The sequence below is a fragment of the Nymphalis io genome, chromosome 18, assembly GCF_905147045.1.
Source record: "Nymphalis io chromosome 18, ilAglIoxx1.1, whole genome shotgun sequence".
NCBI lineage: Eukaryota > Metazoa > Arthropoda > Insecta > Lepidoptera > Nymphalidae > Nymphalis > Nymphalis io.
The window spans coordinates 5,005,406-5,029,255 of NC_065905.1; the positions used below are offsets into that span (position 1 = coordinate 5,005,406).

At 34.4% G+C, this 23,850-nt stretch overlaps 3 protein-coding genes across 5 annotated transcripts; 1 reads left to right on the forward strand and 2 right to left on the reverse strand.

Moving 5' to 3' along the window:
• Positions 1-2,391: 2,391 nt before the first annotated feature.
• LOC126775606 (mediator of RNA polymerase II transcription subunit 21) lies at positions 2,392-3,449 on the reverse strand. Its single transcript, XM_050497652.1, has 3 exons — positions 3,242-3,449; positions 2,811-3,089; positions 2,392-2,687 (listed from the first exon to the last, which is right to left on the reverse strand). Exons 1-3 carry the CDS (start codon positions 3,281-3,283, stop codon positions 2,562-2,564), a joined length of 447 nt encoding a protein of 148 aa, XP_050353609.1. The 5' UTR covers positions 3,284-3,449; the 3' UTR covers positions 2,392-2,561.
• Positions 3,450-5,108: 1,659 nt separating this feature from the next.
• Positions 5,109-7,876, reverse strand: LOC126775558 (solute carrier family 35 member G1). The gene is made up of 2 exons (XM_050497587.1): positions 7,687-7,876; positions 5,109-7,591 (listed from the first exon to the last, which is right to left on the reverse strand). Exon 2 carries the CDS (start codon positions 7,579-7,581, stop codon positions 6,544-6,546), a length of 1,038 nt encoding a protein of 345 aa, XP_050353544.1. The 5' UTR covers positions 7,582-7,591; positions 7,687-7,876; the 3' UTR covers positions 5,109-6,543.
• An 819-nt stretch (positions 7,877-8,695) lies between these two features.
• On the forward strand, positions 8,696-22,691 carry LOC126775520 (zinc finger protein 791-like). Of its 3 annotated transcripts, none has more exons than XM_050497521.1 (14): positions 8,696-9,045; positions 12,391-12,549; positions 13,116-13,280; positions 13,426-13,674; positions 13,868-14,143; positions 16,000-16,189; positions 16,836-17,013; positions 17,123-17,334; positions 17,785-18,152; positions 19,279-19,515; positions 19,963-20,037; positions 21,070-21,135; positions 21,766-21,867; positions 22,236-22,691. In XM_050497521.1, exons 1-14 carry the CDS (start codon positions 8,911-8,913, stop codon positions 22,341-22,343), a joined length of 2,520 nt encoding a protein of 839 aa, XP_050353478.1. In that variant the 5' UTR covers positions 8,696-8,910; the 3' UTR covers positions 22,344-22,691. The 3 variants fall into 3 exon arrangements, with proteins under 3 accessions (XP_050353478.1, XP_050353481.1, XP_050353479.1); XM_050497524.1 differs by having other exon boundaries at positions 17,141-17,334; XM_050497522.1 differs by having other exon boundaries at positions 21,073-21,135; positions 22,236-22,690.
• Positions 22,692-23,850: the final 1,159 nt, after the last annotated feature.

Consider the following 23,850-nt stretch of genomic DNA (forward strand, 5'->3'; position numbering starts at 1 on the left):
TCATGACTTTGCAGTATATTGAATTACAATTTGTATATAGTATATTAAATCCGTGCGCACTTTTCGGCAATTTTCATTTTATTGTGCTGGTTGAGCACAAAAAGAAGCAAAAAAGCACTGCTGGACAGAAGTTACGTTTATTCTTCTGACAAACTTGTCAGAAGAATAAACGTAATAAGTAGTAGAGTAACTAGCTTTTTCGGGCTCCAGTGTAACTGGAACGGGTAGGGCGACTTTTGTCTTTTATAAAAATGAACGTTAGACTTCCGAGCCTCGAAAGCGATAAACTTCGAAAAACGTTTTAAAATAAAAGAAGCGTTTGTCTCGTTGGCCGCATATCAAAGGGCCCAATGCGATCGCATTTGTTGCATTAACGTAGCTACGTGCAAAAAAATAACAACTTAGCGAACACATATTTTTGTCATTTGTATACAAATTTACTATGAAAGCTTATAATTTTTTGAACTATCTTGACACAATCCTACACATACCTAATTTAAGGCCTTTGATTATATGTATATAATCAAATTTAGGGCAATAATTCGCGATTGTTTATGTGAAACTAAAACAAAAATTTCGCAGTTTTATGATAAAGAAACGATGTATTTGTTTAAAATAACGAACATTTCAAGAAACGTAAACTATATATATATATATATGAACTGTACGTATATTACTTGGTGGTAAGGTTTGTGCAAGCCCGCCTGAGTAAGCCTAGGTACCACCCACCACTATCTTATTCTATCGCCAAACAATATCATTGTATATTTGTTTGTTTATAAGTTAAAGTAAGTTTATTTTGAAGAGTGAGTGTATAACTGTAACTGTAACCTGTAGTATAACTACAAGCACAAGGAATATAACTTCTTAGTTCTCAGGATTAAAGGGGCATTGGCTATGTATGGAATGGTTAATTTTCTATTAAGGGCATATTAATTCCATTGAGGGCAGTCGGACATCAGGTGCATCATGTCAGCTCGCCTTACAAATAAAAAAAAACTTCGCCTCGCAGGATATGTGTGACAACTCAATATATGTAGGAAAATTAAGCAATTAAAATTAAAAAAAAAACTTTTAATACTGAACCATATTACAATCATGTTTATTTACAATATTTTATGACAAGTTTTAAAGACAGTATTATTTAACAGATTCACACAGAACGCTTTTTTAATCAGTTATTTAAAAAAAAAAACACAAAAAAATTCTTTTCTTATTAAAAATATAACAATTTACCTATTCTATCAGTTTTAATTGTGCTGGTTTGAACATTTTCAATAGCAATGAGTAATAGTAAATGTTTTAAAATTTTGCTGTTTATTATTTATATTTTACTCAAAATCAATAATTTCTTTAATGTTATGAATATTTTCATTAATAAATATGACAAGCTGTTTAATAGTGTTCTAATCTTATATTTAAATGCTAATAAAGGCCAGAGATGGCCCTATGCATTAAACATCTGCAATATAACTGAATATTGCAACTTTAAATGACTACTTAAGTCATGCTCTATGAAAACCTTATGACGACGCTAACATACTATGACAGACAATTTTTTGTCACATTTATATAAATCCCTTCTCTTTAATAGAATTCCTCTTTAGGAGGAATATAAACCTTCTCTTTAACAGGAAAGGAGGATTTGCCTTGGCCGAGTCTAAGCTTTTAACTTAAAGCTTTAATATCATGAAAGTACATGAAATTTATAACTAAGCAAAGAAGTAGTAAAAAAATTTACTTTTAAATAACCTTACTAATAAAAATTGTATGAGTACAATGTTAAAAAAAAAACAGAAAGTATACAAAACATTGAGTAACTATACAGACACTACATATTGTTTATTAGTAAGTAAACGAAGATGTAAGTGGAATCGGTGGAAAGTGTCATGGCATAAAATTTTAAGGAATTGGCAGTTTTATGCCTTTCAGTTAATTATTAATTTGTGTACAAAGGCGAAATCCAAACCTTCTCCTCAAAAAAAAAAAGAGGAGAGGAGGCCTTTAGCCCAGCAGTGGGACATTCACAGGCTGTTACGGTTACGGTTACGGTACAAAGGCGAATTATCCATTATGTTTATAACTCTTTATTTTAAATCATTCTTTTACATTATGATACCTTTACTGTGTATGGTCTTAAAATGTTCATTAATGTACCAAATTCAAAAACTTTAAAAATGAGACATAACACCATTATCCATTTATCTCTTCCAATAAATAAGTAAAAATAAATATTTTATGTAGAAAAATGGCAACACTGAACCAGAATCAAAGTATAACATTTTTCTTTCTGAAAATACTTCTTTTTTTTTAATATAAATTTTATAATTTAAAAATTTCATTCAAATTATAAATAAATATTATACAATGTGTGAAATAATTACTAGTAAATGTTGCCTAATTTTTTAATAATTTAGTGAAGTTTCTGATTGAGCAAATTGAATTATTAATACTTTTTAACTATTTTGGGTTTAATTTTACATACTCATTCGGTTTACACATAGTTTTAGCCTATACCAAAAGTATCACCGACGATGGTAACCGCCGGGCCTCCTCAAATCCTATAACTGTGGTTTGATATCTTTATTAAGGATGAGTACTGGGTTCTGCATGTCGAGTTGAGACTGTGCAATATCACTTAGAGCACCTTGTATCTTTTCAAGCAGAATCTCACCTTGGCGCACAACCTATAAATTAAAATTAAGGATAGATAGATGCCCAATTACTGTGTTTTCAAAGCCAATTAGAGGTTTAAAAATATTAAAAGCTTTTTATATTATGCACATGTATAATCTTTGAAAGCAACTCACTTCTTCTAACTGCTCAGCAGCCTCCTTATTTTCAGCTTCTAAGCGCCTTAAGCTTTGTACTTGAAGTTCTGTAGAACTTTCTTCACTGGGCAAGGATTCAATAAGTGTATCAATGTCCTTTGCACAGCGGGAAATTAATGTTGCAAATAACATAGCATAATCTTCTTGGTTCTGTTGTTGTTGCGGAGTTTGAGAGCCACTACGATCGAACCCAGGAAACTTGCTCGGCGTAGAAAATTGTTGTAGTATCCCGATACTGTTGCAAAAATGCTCAGCTTGCTGAAAAATATTTTGTTACTTTAGATAATGTATTCATTTCTATTTTGCGATTTGTTTATCTTCTTTTATTATTTAATTAAAATTTATTAATCTTTTTGTTATGACCGTAATATTTTTTATGGATTTATTTGTAATCATAGTTTTATGTTTACCTGATTAATAGTATCTTGTAATTGTGTTAGTCGATCCGCCATGCTGTTGTGATAGAATGAACGCGTTGTTAATAAAGCAAAGTTTTTAGACCTAGTTTGTTTAGCAAATAACGTTATTATAAAAATATAAATGAATCAAAATGTTTAAGTTTAGCCCCAATACATCGAGTGCAAATTGTAATCAATGATGCGTGACTGGCAATGACAACTGACAGCGTCAGACTAAGACGCATAGATAATACATATACACTGAAAAATAATGTAACTTTTAAGTGATAGCAAACGAAAGTGATACATTTTTGAGGCAAAGGTCGAATTTTGTAAGCTATCTACATACCACATTTTTATTGAAAGACTGGCTATTGGATAATTAGTTTTATTTTTTCAAGTAGTCATTATGATTTAATTGATGCTGTTGGTGTAAGAATAATTTATGAGCCGTGGATAACTCCATTCGAGTTTATAATAAGTATTATTTTTTATATCTTTATAATAAGTTTATGATAAGTCCCACCACCAGGTACTGTGTATATTTATGTGGATACTATAAGTACAAGCATCCGTTATAAAAGAACCATAGTTATCGTATTTTTTGTGTGTTGTATCTCGTTGGTCAAGTAGCATTCATAAACCCCAGGTCGGGCAAAGGCCAGGTCTTGCGCTGATGACTAGATAATTAGTATACTTAATATAGTGTGAACATATTTTATTTAATAATTATATAATTTATATATTTTTTAATAATGTTTCGTAAATATTTCCACAGTCGGTTCCGGCAATAATGAAACATTTGAAACGAATCCATAATGTTGTATCCGCCCGTAAATAAGGATTTACATAGTTACAACGTGAAATTGTGACATCGACTTTATATATATATAAGTATCTTTCAGCGAATACGATTGTAAATCAGTCTTTATTACAAAACAGGCTCCAGACTTACATGAAAAAATGTAATTTCATATCGATTCAAGGAGAACGAAAGATGAAAATATAGCTCTTATGTGAGCTTTGGCTAAGCACAATTACTGGTGGTAGGGCTTTGTGCAAGCTCGTCTGGGTAGGTACCACCCACTCATCAGATATTCTACCGCAAAACAGCAATACTTGATATTGTTGTGTTCCGGTTTGAAGGGTGAGTGAGCCAGTGTAATTACAGGCACAAGGGACATAAAATCTTAGTTCCCAAGGTTGGTGGCGCATTGGATATGTAAGCGATGGTTGACATTTCTTACAATGCTAATGTCTAAGAGCGTTGGTGACCACTTACCATCAGGTGGCCCATATGCTCGTCCGCCTTCCTATTCTATAAAAAAAAAAAAAAACTAGCTCCTATTATGTATATTATCGTATTGCTAACTCTTATTCACCAATATCCGGGAAACTAGAAATTAATTGACCAAAAACGTGGTACCTGCCTCCGAATGGCTACCCATTGTGTCCATCTAGTCTACACCGAGGGTACACGAAATTAAAATTCATTAAATGGGATCTCCTTACCTCTCACAGACATTTCGACCCAGGCACAAATAGGTACCTACTTGAAATGAAGGAGGTTGATGACATATTAATAAATTTGAATGATGTCTGTGGTAACGGTCGGTTTTTTTTGTAATTTTTGTATTTTCAGGAAAGACATCTATATAGATAAAAAGCAAAATTATCTAAATACAAAATTTGAATCAAATCATTAGAGCCATTTCCGAGATACATGAAATAACAATATACATTAATTACTCATTTAATATTATAAGTAAACTCTATTAAAAATACTAATCGAAATATGCATATATGAACATTGCATTGGTCACAGCAAAACTTATAAATTAAAAAAAAACTAGAACAAATTCAACTTTACTTTTATTCAAATAAGCATGGATACATAGTATTTTCCTGGCTAAAGGTTTATCACAATAATTGTTAATATATAAGAAAAACAGTTTCATACAATAATAATAATTATTATTATAATTAATGACTAGAATGATATGGTGTTGCAATTAAACAAATACAATTAAATTATTAATAGTATCACAAGTACCTACATTCAGCAAAAATGTAGGACATAATGTGTTATACTAATTTCATAGGATTATATTTATTGAAAGAAAGTGATCGGTTATTTTTTATTTGTACAAATAACCTACGATATGATGATGTTTGGTTTCAAATCGCCTTTTATTTGAAGAGATGTGTTTAAGATTTTTTTTAAATAAATAATGATTTTGTTAACAGCATAGCTGTTTTAAAGCTTAGACGGGATTTAGTTTCCAAGGGGATAAAGTTAAGTTTTTTCTGAGCAAATACTAAATACTATTTAAAGTGATTACTTTGGTTACTGAGTGTCATTTGCAAGAAATATTTCATGCATTTAACTTATCACTGATAGCTAGTGCTTGCAGCAATGATAAAACCTTTTAACGTCAATTTAACTTCTATTACGTAACTGTGACTTAAGTATTTCTATTATTTATCACTTAGAGACTAACTCCTATATAAAAACAAATGACTAGAAGCAATTGCAGGATGTAAAATAATATTTGATACAGATCTTATGTGATCTTACAAACAGCTCAATATTGTAAATGTTACAACTAATAATACATTTAAGATTAGAATTTACCATCTAAATAGGAAGAATACAAAGGTAATATGTATATAAATAACACTGTGATAAACTTACATATGAGATAGATTTGCAATTACTTTAACAAATTAATATTTAAAGCTTATAAGGAGCACAACACAAGAGATATAGAGGCAAGTACACACAACACAAGACTTTGAACAGTCTTAATTATTTGGTGCTGTACTTCAATAGATGAAGTATCACACATTTATATTGTCAAACATTTAATTTACTGAATTAATAAAATATTTTCACATGCTTTATATGTGAGCATGTAAGTAAATATATAAGTATACATGTCCAAATAATCTATCAAGCAATATTTATTATTTCTCAATAATGTATATGGAATCAGATATAAGACTGGTAAACTGTAATGATAAAATTGAAAACAATATTGAAAAGTAGTTTCTACAGGTTTACTAAATTCAATAGCAAATGAAACATGCATGCATGGCCAAAGGAAAGGTAGGGCCATATCTGTGTGACCAAGCATAACAAATAAAATAAAGTGATTTTGAAAATACTTGGTCCCACAGAAATGATTATACTTTAAAGGGGAACCCTTAAGATTCCCTTGGACATGCAAGAGCATTCAATTTCCAAAATTTACAAAGTGAACATTATATAGGTTTAAAAAATGCTGCATTTACATATAAAAGAATATTGTTAATTACTGTGCCAATATTCCTAACTTACTTCTCAATTGTGAATCAGCAGGCAATGCTAAAGCCCATTTTCGTAAACCTACCAACATAACTGAACTCAGAACTAATACAGCTCCTAATATAGAAAACTTGCTTGGTATTTCGTTAAAAAACATAACCTGCCATAAGAAAGCAAAAACAATATCCGCAGAACGAGCTATAGCAACTGGTCCTGCCTGTTCCATTTGTAAAGACATTGTTAACAAAATCTGTCCCAAATAACTGAATAAGGCTAGGCACACAACTAGGAACCGTTCAGTTCCACAATTCGGCATACATAAAGCACCGAAAATAAAAGAATAAAACAATGTCTGCATTATAGCAATAGCACCGAAATTGGTCATAATTACAGAAAAGTGCAAACCTTTTAGAACTCTGAGTAAAACATAGGCATTTGCGCCGAATATTGTCGAAACAAATGCAGCAATAGCACCCCTCAAGCTATTATAATTTTGATTTGTCTCTATTTGGTAGCTGCCAAATATAAATGGTGGATGTGTTATTAAGATAACACCTATCAGTGTTAATATTATTGATATTGTGTTCCAAATACCACAAGGTTCTTTTAAAAAGACTCTAGCAAAAAGTGCCACAAAAACTGGCACAGAAAATACAATAACAGATGCATCAGCGAGGGGCATATTCCTGAATGCATAAAAACTTAACATTAGTCCCACCGTGCCTACAATAGATCGCAAAATTAACAGCACACGTTTACCTTGAGGGAACACCGGTTGTTCTGTATATATAACAATAGGTATTGTTGGCAGTAGAACCCCTATAAACCGGAACATTGCAAGTTGCATGGGGTCTATATTTACCAAGCTCTTCACAATAACTGAGCATAGTGAGAAAAATAGTGATGAGAGTGTCGCAAGTATCAAACCGAGATAAGGACATCGTTTAATAAGTGGTCTCTTATTCTCCAATAAGTTCGGTACTGATTCGTCGCCACTCCCGACCGATAGATCTACAAGATGTTGCAATTCCAAGTGCTCCGGCATATTTCGATGTCTGTAAACACACAAAACAAAACACTAAGGTAAGAAAGTGTAAAATTAATAAATTACTTATTATATCTTTAATGAGTTTAGTAAAGCATTCATTACATTTGTCTTGTATATTTAGGATACTAGGCGGCTGAGGAAGGAAAACGTTAGATATTATGATTCATTGTTGTTAGTATATACCACTACTTCAATTTAACATAATACTTTAATTCAGACATTGAGGTTGGAAATACCCATGAACATAGAACGTATTATTTCACTATATTGACAATCTCTATAGATTTTCATGTTTATTGAATTTGACAATTTGTTGACAAAAGGTACACTGACAATGTAGTAGAAAAATAGGTAGGTCTACATTACAATAAGTAAATTTTATAAAAATCAATTATTTAAAATGGTTTTACCACGAAACAACATATTTATTTAAGATATAAGCAGGTTGTATAAATATTTAGTACCTATATTAAAAATATATATATATATATATATAAATTGACTTACAGTATTGCCTTTAAGAATAATTCAATATCTATTTCGAAAACAATCAGTTATCTCTTTTCACATACAATTAATTTGCCTTAAAAGAAAGAGACGGATAGCATTTTTGTTCTTCATTTAGCTATTTTACTCTACTATCTACTATCTATAATAATTTATTATTATTATTATTATTAACAAATATAAATAACTTTCTATAAGTCTAAATTTATAGCAATAAGTTTAAATTTTTAAATATTTTAACTACTTAATATTTTGATTTATTTTTATAAATAATTCGTTTTCGACAATGGTTGTCTCTTTCTCTCATGCTTTAACGTTTTCCATATTTAATAAAATGTGTATTTAATAACTTTTCTAAAAAAAACTGTACATATTATTGTAATTTTGTTTAAGCTAAAACTTCATATTTTTCATAATATTAAACGGAAACGTACTTTTCAAAATACGAAACAATTACCTTTCACATTTTACTACACAATAGCCATGACTATGTTGCGTAACTATAGCTATCTCTCTTTAACTCGTGGACTTTTACTGCATACGAAACTGACACTCTCCCACTCCTTATAGGCTAGTTGGCAGTCTTATGACTTCATAACTATAAAGCTATGTCTGTCTTTCTTGTGTACGTGCGTTTTATAATGGATGATATTTAATATGTAAATTGTGCAGATCGATGTGTGTTTTACTTTTTAGTGTAAAAGTCAATAATACTATGTGAGCAAATAAAATAAATAATTAAGTATATTGAGAAAATAATAATTTTAATGTGAAATCCGTATAACAAGGACAAAAACAGCTCGATTGCTGTCCTTCAAAATGGCGGCCATTAATAAAACGCAGAAATATAATTTTGAGAAAATATGTCGTGCTTGTTTGCAAATAAAGAAGGACATGCGACCATTATTTGAACAACTTACTGCTACAATGTTAATGGGCATATCAAAAGTGCAGGTGAGATAACAGATTGATAAATTTATTTTTGGAAATTGTTGTTGTCTCTTTTCTACTCGTTATTTAGCTTGTAAGCGAGCTGTGATGACAGTGGTTGTCGCATCAAGTCATCTTTGTTTAGAAATCACGTGATAGCAGGTAGTCATTTAAGATTTTGGTGCCTGTATATTCTAGGAAATTCATTGAGTAATAGCTGGCTATCCTTTTCTGATTTTAGGCGTGTTGTGCGAATGGGTGAATGAGATGGTTGGTAATAATGCTAGCTGCCGAAAAATAAGATATCAAATATGACACTAATAAAGTTTTTAATAAATAAATTCCAATTTGCTTCTATTTTTATAATATATATAAAATTGGGACTGCAATAATAGTTACGCATAATTATATTAAGAATTCTTTATCTAGTAATTTAATTTAAATATTATAAAGATGTTTGTACAACTATTTAATTATATACTTCCGATTCAACGATTTCTAATATTATTATTTTATTTACTATTTTTGAACATATTTGCTTATAGTTTAATTATAGTAAAAAAATTATCATACAATTTAAATTATTAGTTTAAATATTATTTAACTGCATAATATGAGACCTTTAACTGTCTAACTATTTTAGCTAGTAAATGTATATTTTTTTATTAAAATTTTAAACAAGTAAACTTTTAATACTTTAGTACAAAAATGTGACCGTGTTGATTATGATTAAACAAACTATTTCATGCAGAATATCCTGTTTTATTACATCGATCTGAAGAAAAGCCTATTCAATGAAATTTAAATTAAATTATAATAAAAAAATACTCTAAAGTGTAAAATTATATATATAAACTTTGATTAAAAAACCAATAGCGTTATTTTTATGTAAATATTACCATTAATTACGAATACGATTTAATGTTAAAATACATACATCTAAGGTATAGTTTTAGGGTAGACAGAGCTGAATAATAGCGAGTGCAGTCTCTATTAAGACCCCAATATATTTAAATTGCAAAATTATTATAACAATATTAATATAAATAAACAAAAAAAAGTGAGACCACCTTATATAATGAAATTTAATTTATCTAAACCGATGTAGTGATAAAGATTATGTTTTAAATAACTACGTATTCTACTTGATCAATTGAACGTATTGTAAATTTTACCGACGAAATTGTATAAATACGTATATTATTTAACGAAAGTCATGCCTTATTACGTGACAATTGATGTAAAAATATCCACGCTATTAATGAAGAGTCGAATACGAAATTATCTCTGGTCAAACAAAACAAAAAGCCGAGATGGCCTAGCGGTAAGAACGCGTGAATCTTAACCGATGATCGTGGGTTCAAACCCGGGCAAGCACCACTGAATTTTCATGTGCTTAATTTGTGTTTATAATTCATCTCGTGCTTTAACGGTGAAGGAAAACATCGTGAGGAAACCTGCATGTGTCTAATTTCATTGAAATTCTGCCACATGTGTATTCTACCAACCCGCATTGGAGCAGCGTGGTGGAATAAGCTCCAAACCTTCTCCTCAAAAAGGGAGAGGAGGCCTTAGCCCAGCAGTGGGACATTAAGAGGCTGTTACTGTAAACAAAACATATCGAATGTGGCTTCATTTCAATTCGCACTCGTTATGATTGAAGTGAAATTGTTACTGAAATTCATATTTATTTGATATATGCAGTTAAATAATATTAAAACTAATAATTTAAATTGTATGATAATTTTTTAAACTATAAACATACATGTTAAAAAATAGTAAATAAAATAATAATATTAGAAATCACGTATCGGAAGTATATAATTAAATAGTTGAATCAACTACAGAAGTTGATCATGGTTTTGAACAAAATAGCCTATATATTGCTAAACGGCGACGATCGCGCGATTGATGGAACAAATCTGTTCGGTTCATATAGACTGACGAAGCCCTTCAATATATTAAGAAGATTGATATTTTGTTATTCGATCTATCAATCCATACATTAGACGTTCCATCTGGCACCAATGTTGCGATTAGAACTGATGCACGAACTATCAACAGTGCTCATAGATATAAATTATACCACCAGGAAAACTTGTTAGTTGTCCATAATGTTTATTATTCAAGGCCATTGTCTGACTGTAAATGCTTATGCCGTCTTTGTACGATGGATAATCAGAGCGGTTCCATGTGTCTGATTGGCATAGTGGCGACTGTTCATGTTCATACCGCTGATGCAATTGAAACGTTCTCGGTTTTTTCTTGCAAATTAAAGGGCCCATCAAATCATGATTAATGCAATTCTTGTATAGCAGATTCTTGTTTAGAAAAAAAAGGACCGATTGTTGTGCTTCGAATGTTCTGTAACAGCGCCAAGCTAAATTTTTTTTTTTTTTTTTTATAGAATAGGAAGGCGGACGAGCATATGGGCCACCTGATGGTAAGTGGTCACCAACGCTCTTAGACATTAGCATTGTAAGAAATGTCAACCATCGCTTACATATCCAATGCGCCACCAACCTTGGGAACTAAGATTTTATGTCCCTTGTGCCTGTAATTACTCACTCACTCACCCTTCAAACCGGAACACAACAATATCAAGTATTGCTGTTTTGCGGTAGAATATCTGATGAGTGGGTGGTACCTACCCAGACGAGCTTGCACAAAGCCCTACCACCAGTAGATAGATAGAAATATTGCTGTTGTAATTAATTTGCCCGTTTGCGCAGTTGGCAGTGACTTAGCCTTCCGCGCCGAGCTTGCGGGTTCGATTCCCGTCCCGAGTCTGGTTCTATTAAGTATTTATAGGTTTATTCAAAATGATATATGTAAATATGTACTTCAGTCGGCTGTTACCTATAACACAGGCATAAATTTGCTTACCTTAGGAACAGACGATCGTTAAGACAATATACAGTAACAGTAACAGCCTGTAAATGTCCCACTGCTGGGCTAAGGCCTCCTCTCCCTTTTTTGAGGAGAAGGTTTGGAGCTTATTCCACCACGCTGCTCCAGTGCGGGTTGGTAGAATACACATGTGGCAGAATTTCGATGAAATTAGACACATGCAGGTTTCCTCACGATGTTTTCCTTCACCGAAAAGCACGAGATGAATTATAAACAGAAATTAAGCACATGTAAATTCAGAGGTGCTCGCCCGGGTTTGAACCCACGTTCATCGGTTAAGATTCACGCGTTCTTACCACTGGGCCATCTCGACTTAAGACAATATAGGTATAAGGTATTACATAAGTTAATTTAAAATAATCAGATTTATAACTAAAGTAGCTTAATGTGTGTTCGTCAGCGAGATTGTCCCTCATACGATGGGGTGTCAAATTGTTTTCAATAAATTGCCCTTTTTAGGTAGCAGTCGGTGATGGCCTACCATCCCAGCTGTGCTTACAATGTGTACACCAGATATCCCGGTCTCACGCGTTCAAGGATCTCGTCGAGAGGAATGATGGCTTACTCCGAGAACAAGTGAAGGCGATGGCCGAGGAAACTTTCAAAGCGAATCTTGAGGTATTAAACTATTAATGTCTTCGTTTGAAGTTATCCTAATTTGTCAGATTTTATTTGAACACCTTGATAATTCCAAGTACGTTTCAGCAGTTTTTATAAGGATTCTTATAAATACATTCAATAGAGAAATACACATATGTCGGTGCACTACACACTACGGCCTCGTTGGTCTAGTGGCTTGATATAAGGCCGCAGACTCGGAGGTCCTGGGTTCAATTCCCAGGTCCAGTAAAAAGTTATTGGGTTTTTCAGTCAGAAAATTCTCAGTAGCAGCCCGGTGTCTGGATGTTGGAAGTGTGTTCACTCCCGTGCCTCGGAAAGCACGTAAAGCCGTTGGTCTTGCGCCTGAACTTTTACCGATCATGTCAGATTGCCGTCCCATTGGATTATGAGAGTTAGGGTATAGAGAGTGCACCTGTGTTTGCGCACACAATTGTGCACTATAATATCTCCTGCGTAGTTGGCCAATCTCTTGAGATTGGCCCCGTGGCCGAAATCGGTCTAGAGGACATTATTATTACACACTACGGCTAGTGCATACAGCAATGATAATTGTTTTGTTACAGAAGGAGAAAGAAGTTCAATCCGTATACAGAACTATACAATTCATAGAAGTACCGAACCTCAGTAGTAACGCAAATCAAATTCTAGAAGGATTCTTCACGGAAACTGCTGATCAGAACAATATAACTCAGGAAATATTGCAAAAGGAAGAATTTGATATTGATAAGGTAAGTGCGTTAAGATGAGCGTAAATTTTATACGAAACATCAGTATTCGTATATCATACACACCGATGAATCAGCTTGAAGACGTTTTTGCGTTTGTACTAGTGTTATGCACACAGTTGACATAGACAACAAAAAATCTTTTCAGCTGGACACTGAACCAGTACCACAAACGAAAGCGGAGGAAGGTTTGAACTCGGATGAAGAGAATTATCTTCAAATGGTAGTCTTTCAAGCCACATCATCAGTGGCACCGGGACGCCATGTTTGTAATTTATGCCACAAAGAATTCAAACACGCGCGATGGCTTAAACTACATATGCGCTCACATTCGAACTGGATTAAAGCAAATTGCAAGAAACCGCCCAAGTGTCCCATTTGTGAGAGAACTTTCAAAGTAAGTATTGAACATTAAACACATTGGAGGCTCAGACATTAACTACGCTCTGACTAAAATTAAATAAATATTCAACTTAACCAGCTGAACAGTTTCTAATCAGATTCAGCTGTTCAATATAAGTAATTAGTGCAATAAAAAGAAACAAAATTTTGCTATTAATGTTATTTTCTAGGCATTTCTATAATTTTAGGGTCCCGGCATGTTGAAAATGCATATGCGTACCCACGAACAGCGACCACCGAAACAGCCAACCTGTTCCGTATGCCAGCGTACGTTCCCGACCAAAACATTACTATATCGACACAGACAAACGCATTTCGAACAGAAAACCCACCAGTGTACTGTTTGCGAGAAACGATTCTATAGTGGTTACGCATTAAGGTCGCATATGGCGCGGCACAGAGGAGAGAGGCCCTACATGTGCGCTATATGTTCGAAGAGTTTCTATAATCCTACTGACTTGAAGGTAAGTGCTTATGATTTAATTTAATAATAATAATAATATCATTGTACATTATTCAAACACGGCAATTTGATCCCAAATTAAGCAGAGCTTGTACTATGGAAACCAGACAACTGATATACTACATATGCTACTTTTCTTTTGTAAATACATACTTGTATAGATAATTACACCCAGACTCAGGACATACAGACATGTTCATGCACACAGATGTCTCCTGGGTGGGAATCGAACCCACAACCTTTGGCGTGAAAGGCTAGTATCTACCAACCACGCCAACCGGCTCGTCAAATGACAATTTAAAGCATCATGCCTATATCATTATCCAAGTCCTCTATGTATTATTTAATTATTGTCCAGTGGCAGATAGAAAACAGACCGACATTTTCCTTCAAAAATATATATGCTGATTTAATCGTAATTAGATAACGTATCCAAGGTACCACAAGGAAGCTTATCAAATCTTTCGTTGTCCTTATCTTGAACTTCGAAAGCCTCTTCGAAAGCCTTTTTGCTATGTGTCGATAAATACAATGGAAATGTTATTTTGAAACGTATTATAAGATTTCCTTTTGCTTTACTCGCACACGGGAGTAGGGGAAGACCTTCGTCTTCTATTACTTTTTCGTAAGACGGTGTTATGACGTCAGTTATTTTGATTCTTAAAACTCTCTCATCCAAAGTAGACACCGTGATCGTAATACCACATAGCGCTTCTTTTAAAGACACCGTTCGGACCATTAATAGATCGCTTACACCGGTTCTTATGAAGTTTTCATGAGGTCGATCCTCAGTGACGAAGATGACATCAGCTGGTATTCTCGTCGGGCCTTGATCTCCTTCTTCCTTAAATATGATCTCCGTATTTGGATATATACCTGGTTTAATTGGTATTGATAATACTTTCTCCCTCAGTTTCAACTCGGAACATGTCTCGTCTGTAAATACCAAGCGTTGTATTTTCATTTTCTTCAAACACCCCTTGTATACTTCCTCCAAAGTGAGAGCTAGTGGTCGAAATATTGTTTGATCTTTTTCCTTGTAACCTTTTCCGAGTGGAGATTCGAACATCGGCGGTGGATTTTCATAGTAGTCTAATAGATCAGCGTATGGATTCTTAGTTCCGAAAAATTCTTGATATGTTTTGATGGGATCGCCGTGGTAAGTGTAAGGTTGGATGTATTCCTTGGGGCCTGGGATACCTCTCTTAAGCCCCTCCTCTCCGTACTGGTCGTAAATCGCTCTGTTTTTGTGGTCTACTAAGACTTCGTAGGCTTCACCTATGAGACCGAATATTCGTATAATGTTTTCGTCGTTACCGTATTTCTCAGGGTTGTATTTGAGCGCTAGTCGCCGATATGCCTTTTTTATTTCAATTTGATCGCAGGAACGCTTTACGCCCAGAATACTGTAATAATCAAACCTCATGTTATATTTATTTTATTTTTGTATAATACGTCAAAATCGACGTAAAATAACAGCTCTTGTAATATGTCGTCTGATATGACATTTAATTTTCGAAGTTCATTAAAACATTAGACGTTTGTTTACCAGCCTAGTTTTATTTAAATCGACTTATTTGGTATTTTAATATTACATATGAAATTATTTATGGCATATCTGTTCGGGACTAGATTAGTTCGTTTAGTTTTTTATTTTAGTTTTTAGTTAGATAATTTTTGATACGGGTGTTGTTCGCCAAAAGAGTTGGCATATATACCTACACATGTATTTTTTCTTAAAAAAGGTTTTATATTGTCAGTTTCACTTTGACTCTTCGTTAAAATACTTTGCAAACGTCTAGTTTGCCGGTTTTTCGCTAATATATGTTAATATTTCAGTCGTTTATTACATTTTAGGTTCATTTCCGCTTGCACACCGGCGAGAAACCGCTTAAGTGTTCGGAATGCAACAAGACGTTCAGGCGACACTCGACTCTGTGTCAGCATATGAAGAAGCATCGAGGTATCCGCAACCACGTCTGCACAATTTGCACGAAGGCCTTCTATGAGGTTTCGAAGCTGAACGCCCATATGAGAGTGCATACAGGTAATAATAATTTATACTATATTTGGTGACGTGAATCTTAACCGAAAGCTCATCTTCATGTTTTGTTTATAATTCATTTCGTGTTCGGCAATGAAGGAATACATCGTCACACGTGTATCCAATCAAGCCACATATTCCATCGTGGTGGAACAAGCTCTAAGCCTTCTCGAAAGTAAAAGATTCTAAGGCGGCAGCATTTACACTTATATTTTTTATTGTAATTGTAAAAGGAAAAGCATGCATTATCATTTTGTATGTACGTATTGATTTTCATTGTATGAATACATCTTTTTAATGAAATATTTGATAGTTTTAGAATTTTGTTTATTTTTTCTAGAAAACATTTCTTTTTAAGTGGTAACCATAACCCATAGACTCTGAAACTCAAATATAAATAACTTCTTGAAAACATGGAATCTAAGATATGACACTTGTGCTTTTTTTCCATTGGCACTTTGAACTTTAAATTGGAACACATTAACGCAACATATTACTATTTGTTGGTAGAATAATGTTGAATAGAATAAGCGAGTGGGTGTGTGGACCCACCCGGGCAGGCTTGCACAAAGCCCTACCGCAGTCCCTCCCTGCTATAGTTATGTGGAAGTTTCAATTAATATTTAATCCTTCATTCGCTGCCCTCCAGGCGAGCGTCCCTTCGAGTGTCAGTTCTGCGAACGCAAGTTCGCGCAGCAGTCCGCCCTCATCTACCACCGCCGCACGCACACGGGGGAGAAGCCCTACGCCTGCAAGGCCTGTCCCGCGCGCTTCACCACCTCCTCCGCCAGGAACAACCATCTGCTGACGCACACCGGGAACAAGAAGTAATTCCTTTCGATTCGTCCCGACGTTCATATAACTATCACAAGCTGGATATCGTGTTGATTAGCCACAATATATTGGCACAATCGGCAGCGCTGAGTAATCGTATAGTTCGGGGTCCGCGCACAGGTTCGTGTGCCCGGTGTGCTTCAAGGCGTGCTCGTCGCGCACGGAGCTGCGCGTGCACTCCAGCAAGCACACCGGCGAGAAGCTGTTCGGCTGCGCGCTGTGCTCGCAGCGGTTCAGCTCCGCCTCGCACCTCGCCGTGCACCGCCGCCTGCACACCGGCGACAAGAAGTACCAGTGCGACGTCTGCGGGAAGGGTGAGCCGCGCGCTTAGAGCCTGCAAACTGACACGTCTCGTGCTAATTAAGATGAATTTGCAGTGTGACCCAATAAACGTTCGAATAACAGTTAAAATGATACTAAATATTCGCCGTGTGGTTTCTGGTAGAGGAGAGGTCATCTTAAGGTTAACTCATCTCAACTCTGGATGGCGTATGTGAAGCGCATCTCTCATTTGAGGTCTCGTCGACCCGTATGCTAAGCGCGAATCAAACCCACAGACAAAAAAATCTTTAAGGGACAGCAGTCAGAAAATTCTACTTAATCTTGTTTTCCGTACACTATTCTAAAACAGATTACGTGGGTTGTTGTGTGTTCATATTTCAATGTGAAATAACTCGCAAGCATTATTTTTTAAGCTGTGTGTGATTTAGAATAAATTAAAAGGTTTTTTAAAACATATTTGAAGCTTTCGTTTCATTTTGCAGGTTTCGTAGAATGCAGTTCATACAAAAGACACATAAAAACACATTTATTGGAGAAGAAAGATAATGAATTGAACCCAGACACAACAGATGCGGACACGAATTTTGAAACAGAAACGCAGAGCAAGGAGCCCGAGACAAAATCTATCGACAAAGAAGAAAGTAATGAAGGCGAGGAAACGCACACACAGATAGAAGGGCAGATAGTCCAAGTGCAAAACCAAGGGGAGAATGGAACGCAGAAGAGATTTAAATGCGGTATATGTGTGAAGAGCTACATGTATTTACACAGCTTGAAGAAACACATGCTCAGTCACGTGCAGATGTGTGTGTTCAGTCCGGATGGATCGGAGAAGTTGTATGCGTTTAAGGTGCGCTATAAAATTACAATCGTTTAAATTATCTGCTGGTGGTAGGGCTTTGTGCAAGCTCGTCTGGGTAGGTACCCACTCATCGGATATTCTACCGCAGAACAGTTGTACTTGGTAGTGTTGTTTTTCGGTTTGAAGGGTGAGTGAGCCAGGGTAATTACAGGCACAAGGGATATAAGATCTTAGTTCCCAAGGTTGGTAGCGTATTGGCGATGTAAACGATGGTTAACATTCTTACAATCCCAATGTCTATGGGCTTTGGTGACCACTTTCCATCAGGTGGCCCATATTTTTTTTAACGCTGGAAAAACGCATTACGCGTTTCTCCCACGGGAACAGTGGGGGGTTATGTGGAGCTCGCCGGTGTCCAAGGCACCGAGTGCGCTCCGAACATCGGAATACCGACTTAAAAACCGGCGGTACCCTTTCCGTCTTAACGAGGAGCGCCACGGGATCGCTTTCGCATGCTACCGTGGCGCTCTGGAATCAGGTGGCCCATATGCTCAACCTATTAAATAAATAAAAAATAACATATTTACAAAATGTTAATAGATATGGCTACTCGCTCGGGTAGCAAGTAGCCATAAGCATAGATACTTAGCTATAGCTAATTTATAGCTGTTTAAGAGCAGCTCAGAAAATAAGTCGACATAGCTCTATATGACAAATTATAGTTTTTGACTAGCATACACCCCGGCTTCGCCTGCGTGGAATCAAGTCTGCGATGTAAATCTTTCAATTTGCCATTTTAACTTGCGTAATGCTTATTTGAGATTTATAATAATACACATAAAATATTGAAATTATTAAAAAGGAAGATAACACGCACTTAAAAAGAGGCAGTTATTTTGCAATTGCATACAGTCACATCAATTTTATTTATTTGTATAGATTAGGGCTAGTAAGCCAATTAGTACCAAGTATTCCATTACATACATATAATTGGCCAAGAAACAGTCATTCTATGTCTATGGGTGAAAATAGAAAGAAAATACAGAGAGAAATTTCTCAGTTTGCCGTTAACATACAAAGGGGGAAACATAAATAATAATATGTATAGATGTTTTTGATGATTATTAACTTACTCGAAACAATTTTTTTTTATATAATATGTTTTGTCATTTAGCAACAGCAAGAACTCCAACAGCAGCAGCAGCAACAGCAACAGCAGCAACAACAACAGCAACAACAACAGCAGCAACAGCAACAGCAACAACAACAACTCCAGCAACAGGCGCAGCACCAGGCGCAACAGCAGCAGGTGCAACAGCTCCAGCAGCAAGTATTGCAAGTGGGAAGCGTCCAACAGCTAACGTTGCCGATACACGCCAATCACGTACAACAAGGAATCGCTGTTTCTGGGGTGAGAAATATTACACCAATTATCCGATTATATATAACAAAATGTTGTTTAATTAAAAATATAGTACTGGCTATAATAATTGTTTAAGTATATTATACCAACATAGATAAAATTTAAAAAGCAAAGATACAAAATTTTAGTCAAATCGTCAGTCATTTCCGACACACACAATTTCCTTATTTGATAAAATTCAAATTAATCTGCAAAATTAGATGGTTATTATAATTCTGTACATCTGATCACTTTCTCAGAATTTACTGAACACAAGTTGAAATTCAGTTACGCATAGCTTAAATTAAAAATATAATAAGTACGTGCTTTTTATAATAAAAGGACTCGTAGTTAACAAAAATGCAAATATATTTTATAATTTTCAAACGTATAGCTTAGAAGTTTTTTTTTTTTTTATGTAAGATATTAAATTATATTTCGAAAAATATTTTTCAGGGAGGGCAGCAGTACCCGGTAATATCATCAGTTCAGTCATTGCAGCTGCAGCAGACACATCAACAAATAAATACGGTAAGACAATGGCTTCTAATATGCATTATATAATATTATAATAATATTTATCGGATTTTAACGTCGAAAAATTCTATAGAACCTACTCACATGTAGCCTCGTGGCGTACTGTCAATACTCAAAGATAATAGGATGAAACCATAAACAATTTACTACTTTTTAATGATTTGACATATTTCTAACAAGTAGCAGCATGGAGTCTGGAAGTTGGAGGTGTGTAAGCTCGTCTGATTAGGCACTCAATACTTATTATAGCCGTGTTCCAGTCATTGATGCCAACTTGAGGGTTTTCACCCCAAATTTAAGGGGATTCGAGACCTCTAGGGAGTTTAAATAAATGTACCTCCTAACATTTATTTAGGGGTCTTTTAGGAGGTCTACTATTCAAGTTTTTTTTTTTGTTTTGCCTTAAAAAAGCGCACGAATCCATACAATTTATATTAAGCTTCGAACCCAACCAGCAAACTAAAATATAAACTCCAAGCGTGGCTATAACTGAAAATTATAATATATTGCGATTGAAATAATAGCTCCCGTTGAGCTATTATTCAGCGTGCTTGTACAACACGTAGGAGGCCCAGACTTTGATTTCTGGTCACCGAATGAAAAATAAGAATCGTTTAATTTCATTGTTATCATCATTAATATTATTAAGTCATTAATTAATGTATGTAAATGTGTAAAATGCACCCGCGTAAATACAACAGCTATTTTATTTACTACTTGAATGTATTTTTAATTTGTATTTGAAATTTAGGGGAATTTGAAGTTGGTCCGAGGGTGAATATTCTGTAGGAGTTGTCATCACTGATTCCAGTTGGAAGCCAGTGTTACTATGGGCACGAGGGACATAACATCTTAGTTCCCAAGGTCGGTGACGCAATTGTTGGAGTAGTGTATGGCGTGGTTAATGTTTCTTACTGTGCCGGTGTTTATTGGGGGTGGTGAAAACTTACCATAAAAAAAAACGGCGATAATTGCGAATTTACTTTATTCTTAAAGGTTTTATTAATTTTATAATATATTTGTCAGCAGCAGCCGCAGCTACAGGTGCAGACGATACAGATACATCCTCAGCACCAGCCCATTCAGATACATGTAATTATATATTTTTTTGTCAACTACATTTCTGCTGACAATCATTGCTTTAAAGCATCTCATCTATCATTACTACTCGTATGTACCCTGTTCCAATCAGAGTAGGAGTAAAGGTAAACAAACCGTAGATTTATAAATTGCATGCGGTTTTCTGTTTGTTATGCTGTATTACGCACTATAAACAGTTCTTGATTAATTTACCTTTATTTATACAGTAACAGCCTGTAAATGTCCCACTGCTGGGCTAAGGCCTCCTCTCCCTTTTTGAGGAGAAGGTTTGGAGCTTATTCCACCACACTGCTCCAATGCGGGTTGGTGGAATACACATGTGGCAGAATTTCGATGAAATTAGACACATGCAGGTTTCCTCACGATGGTTTCCTTCACCGAAAAGCACATCATTTTATTTATTTATAATACAACACTATTCCACTTAACTAGTTATAAACACATTAATGTAACTTTCGAAGTTCCGATTACAACTTCGCGGACATTGAAACCGTTTAAATTGAAATGAAATTTATATCGTTGTCAAAGTTGTTTATTTGGATTTACTCCTCTTGTGGTTGGAATAGGCTATGGGTCGTTTTTCTACTCTATCATTTACTAATGTCAAGTAATGTATCACAGGCGGTGGGCGTTCAACAAGTACAACAGGTACAGCAAGTGCAGCAGGAACAGCTGCATGTAGCGACCTCGTCGTGTCAGACCATGCTCCCCAATATACTACAGGTATAATATATTTATTATTCAGTATATATATTTTTTTATTTTAACAAAATTATATGCTAATGAAATTGCTAAGGTAACCTATGAGTCGTGAGACACACTGTACCTTCGTTACAGCCAAGTTAAAGAAAAATTATGGACGAAAAACATCTTTCACGGAGATATATAATGTCTGTCTGTTAATATAAAAATTAAATTTGAATCTTAGTGATATAATAATAGTGCGCAAATATGTGATTAAGGCTCAGAACGCAGGACACAGGTGCAATTCTGAGGCCAAAGTGATCACTGCCAACTTGACAAAAAATAGATTATAAAATTTAGTATAAGTATAGTAAGTGACATGCAATATATCGTTCTGTCGGCGCCAGCTGCAGCCGGGCGCCGTGGTGTCGGGGCTGGCGCCGGAGCTGGGCGGCGTGCACCGCATCATCCTGCAGCCGCCCGCGCACCCCGCGCTCTACACCATCCACCACTGAGCGCACACGTGCATCGTGTCGAACCGCACTCCGAAACTTGCATCGGCATTTAGTTTGGCGATATTTTTAAAATTATTTTAAAGTTATAAATTTGAATTATAACTTTGCTGGTGACGCCAGGAAACAAAGGGATTTTTACAATGTTTGCAAACAGAAGTTACATAAATATCGACACATTTTTAAGTTAGCTCTATGAGTCAGGAAAACTGACAAGTATGTAAGTACATAAGAGTAATATGACTTAATTATATGTACCAAAATGTAAAAAGAAAGTCTAAGTAACCAGTTATTTCAATGTAAATGATCAATGGATGCGAAAAGTTTTTTTTTTTAGTTAACTGAAATATAATTTTATTTTCTGTTCACATTTCGTTTTATTTATTATTTTATATTTTTTTAACGTATTTATTTATCTCGTATGATTAATTGAAAAGTTAACCGGAAGATAACATTTGGTTTATCAATTAGTCACAATCATTTTCAAATATTTAAAAAATATATATAATTAACCATTAAAAATATTAAACAGTTATGAAAATATCACTTACCACTTGTGCCTCTGCATCGTACAGTCGAAACGTTAGTATTATAACAATATATGACGTACGTTGTACGATGCAGGTTACGTAGCCTGTTCCAATCGAATTAATATAATTAAAGCCTATTCCAAAGACAGGAGTAAAGATAAATAAATATCTTAGACCTTGCGTTGACGTTACATCAATCATCGGGATTTATATTATCTATGGTATTGATTGCGGATTCGTAAAAAAATGATTAAATGACGTTTTGAATTTAATGCCAGCGAAGTTTTAATCTGAACTTTCAGAGTAAAATTAAAGTTGATATGGTTAAGTGGAATAGTTTTGTACTTTAAATAAATATATTTTCATGAATATCTTTTTTTAATGCATAATACAGCACTTTTAGCAAATCGCATGGATTATTTGAATCTAAGGCTTAATTAGCTTTACTGCTACCATTGGAATAATGATGTATGTTATAATACATTGTTAGGTGCTTATATCGAATTGATTGGATTTGTATGGACCTTCATTGAAAACAGTGCCTATTATATACCTTACATACATTGTTGTCGTTGAAATAGCAATAATTAAAAACAATGGACTGCCTAGTATTTGTATCTCATTCGTTAAATCATAATACCTAATGACATAACCGGTAGTTTCTATTGACATTAAATATTTTTGATGCATAAAACTGTTTTTAATAATAGTGTATAGTAAAGCTCATCGATAGATGTAGACGGTTATATTATAGAATCTAGAATCATAGAATTATTCCCCGGAAAATCTGGGAGGCCGTCCTAACAAAGACACATTTTTAAAATATATCTATATATTAGAAAAAAAGATACTTGCTACTTAAAACTTAGCAAATTAAATGTTTGTATTTTATAATTTTGATTTGTTTTAAAAGGGGCTAAGAAATACCTCTCACTATGACTTAATGTTCGTGTTATTGACAAAAATGTAATCTATCCTTT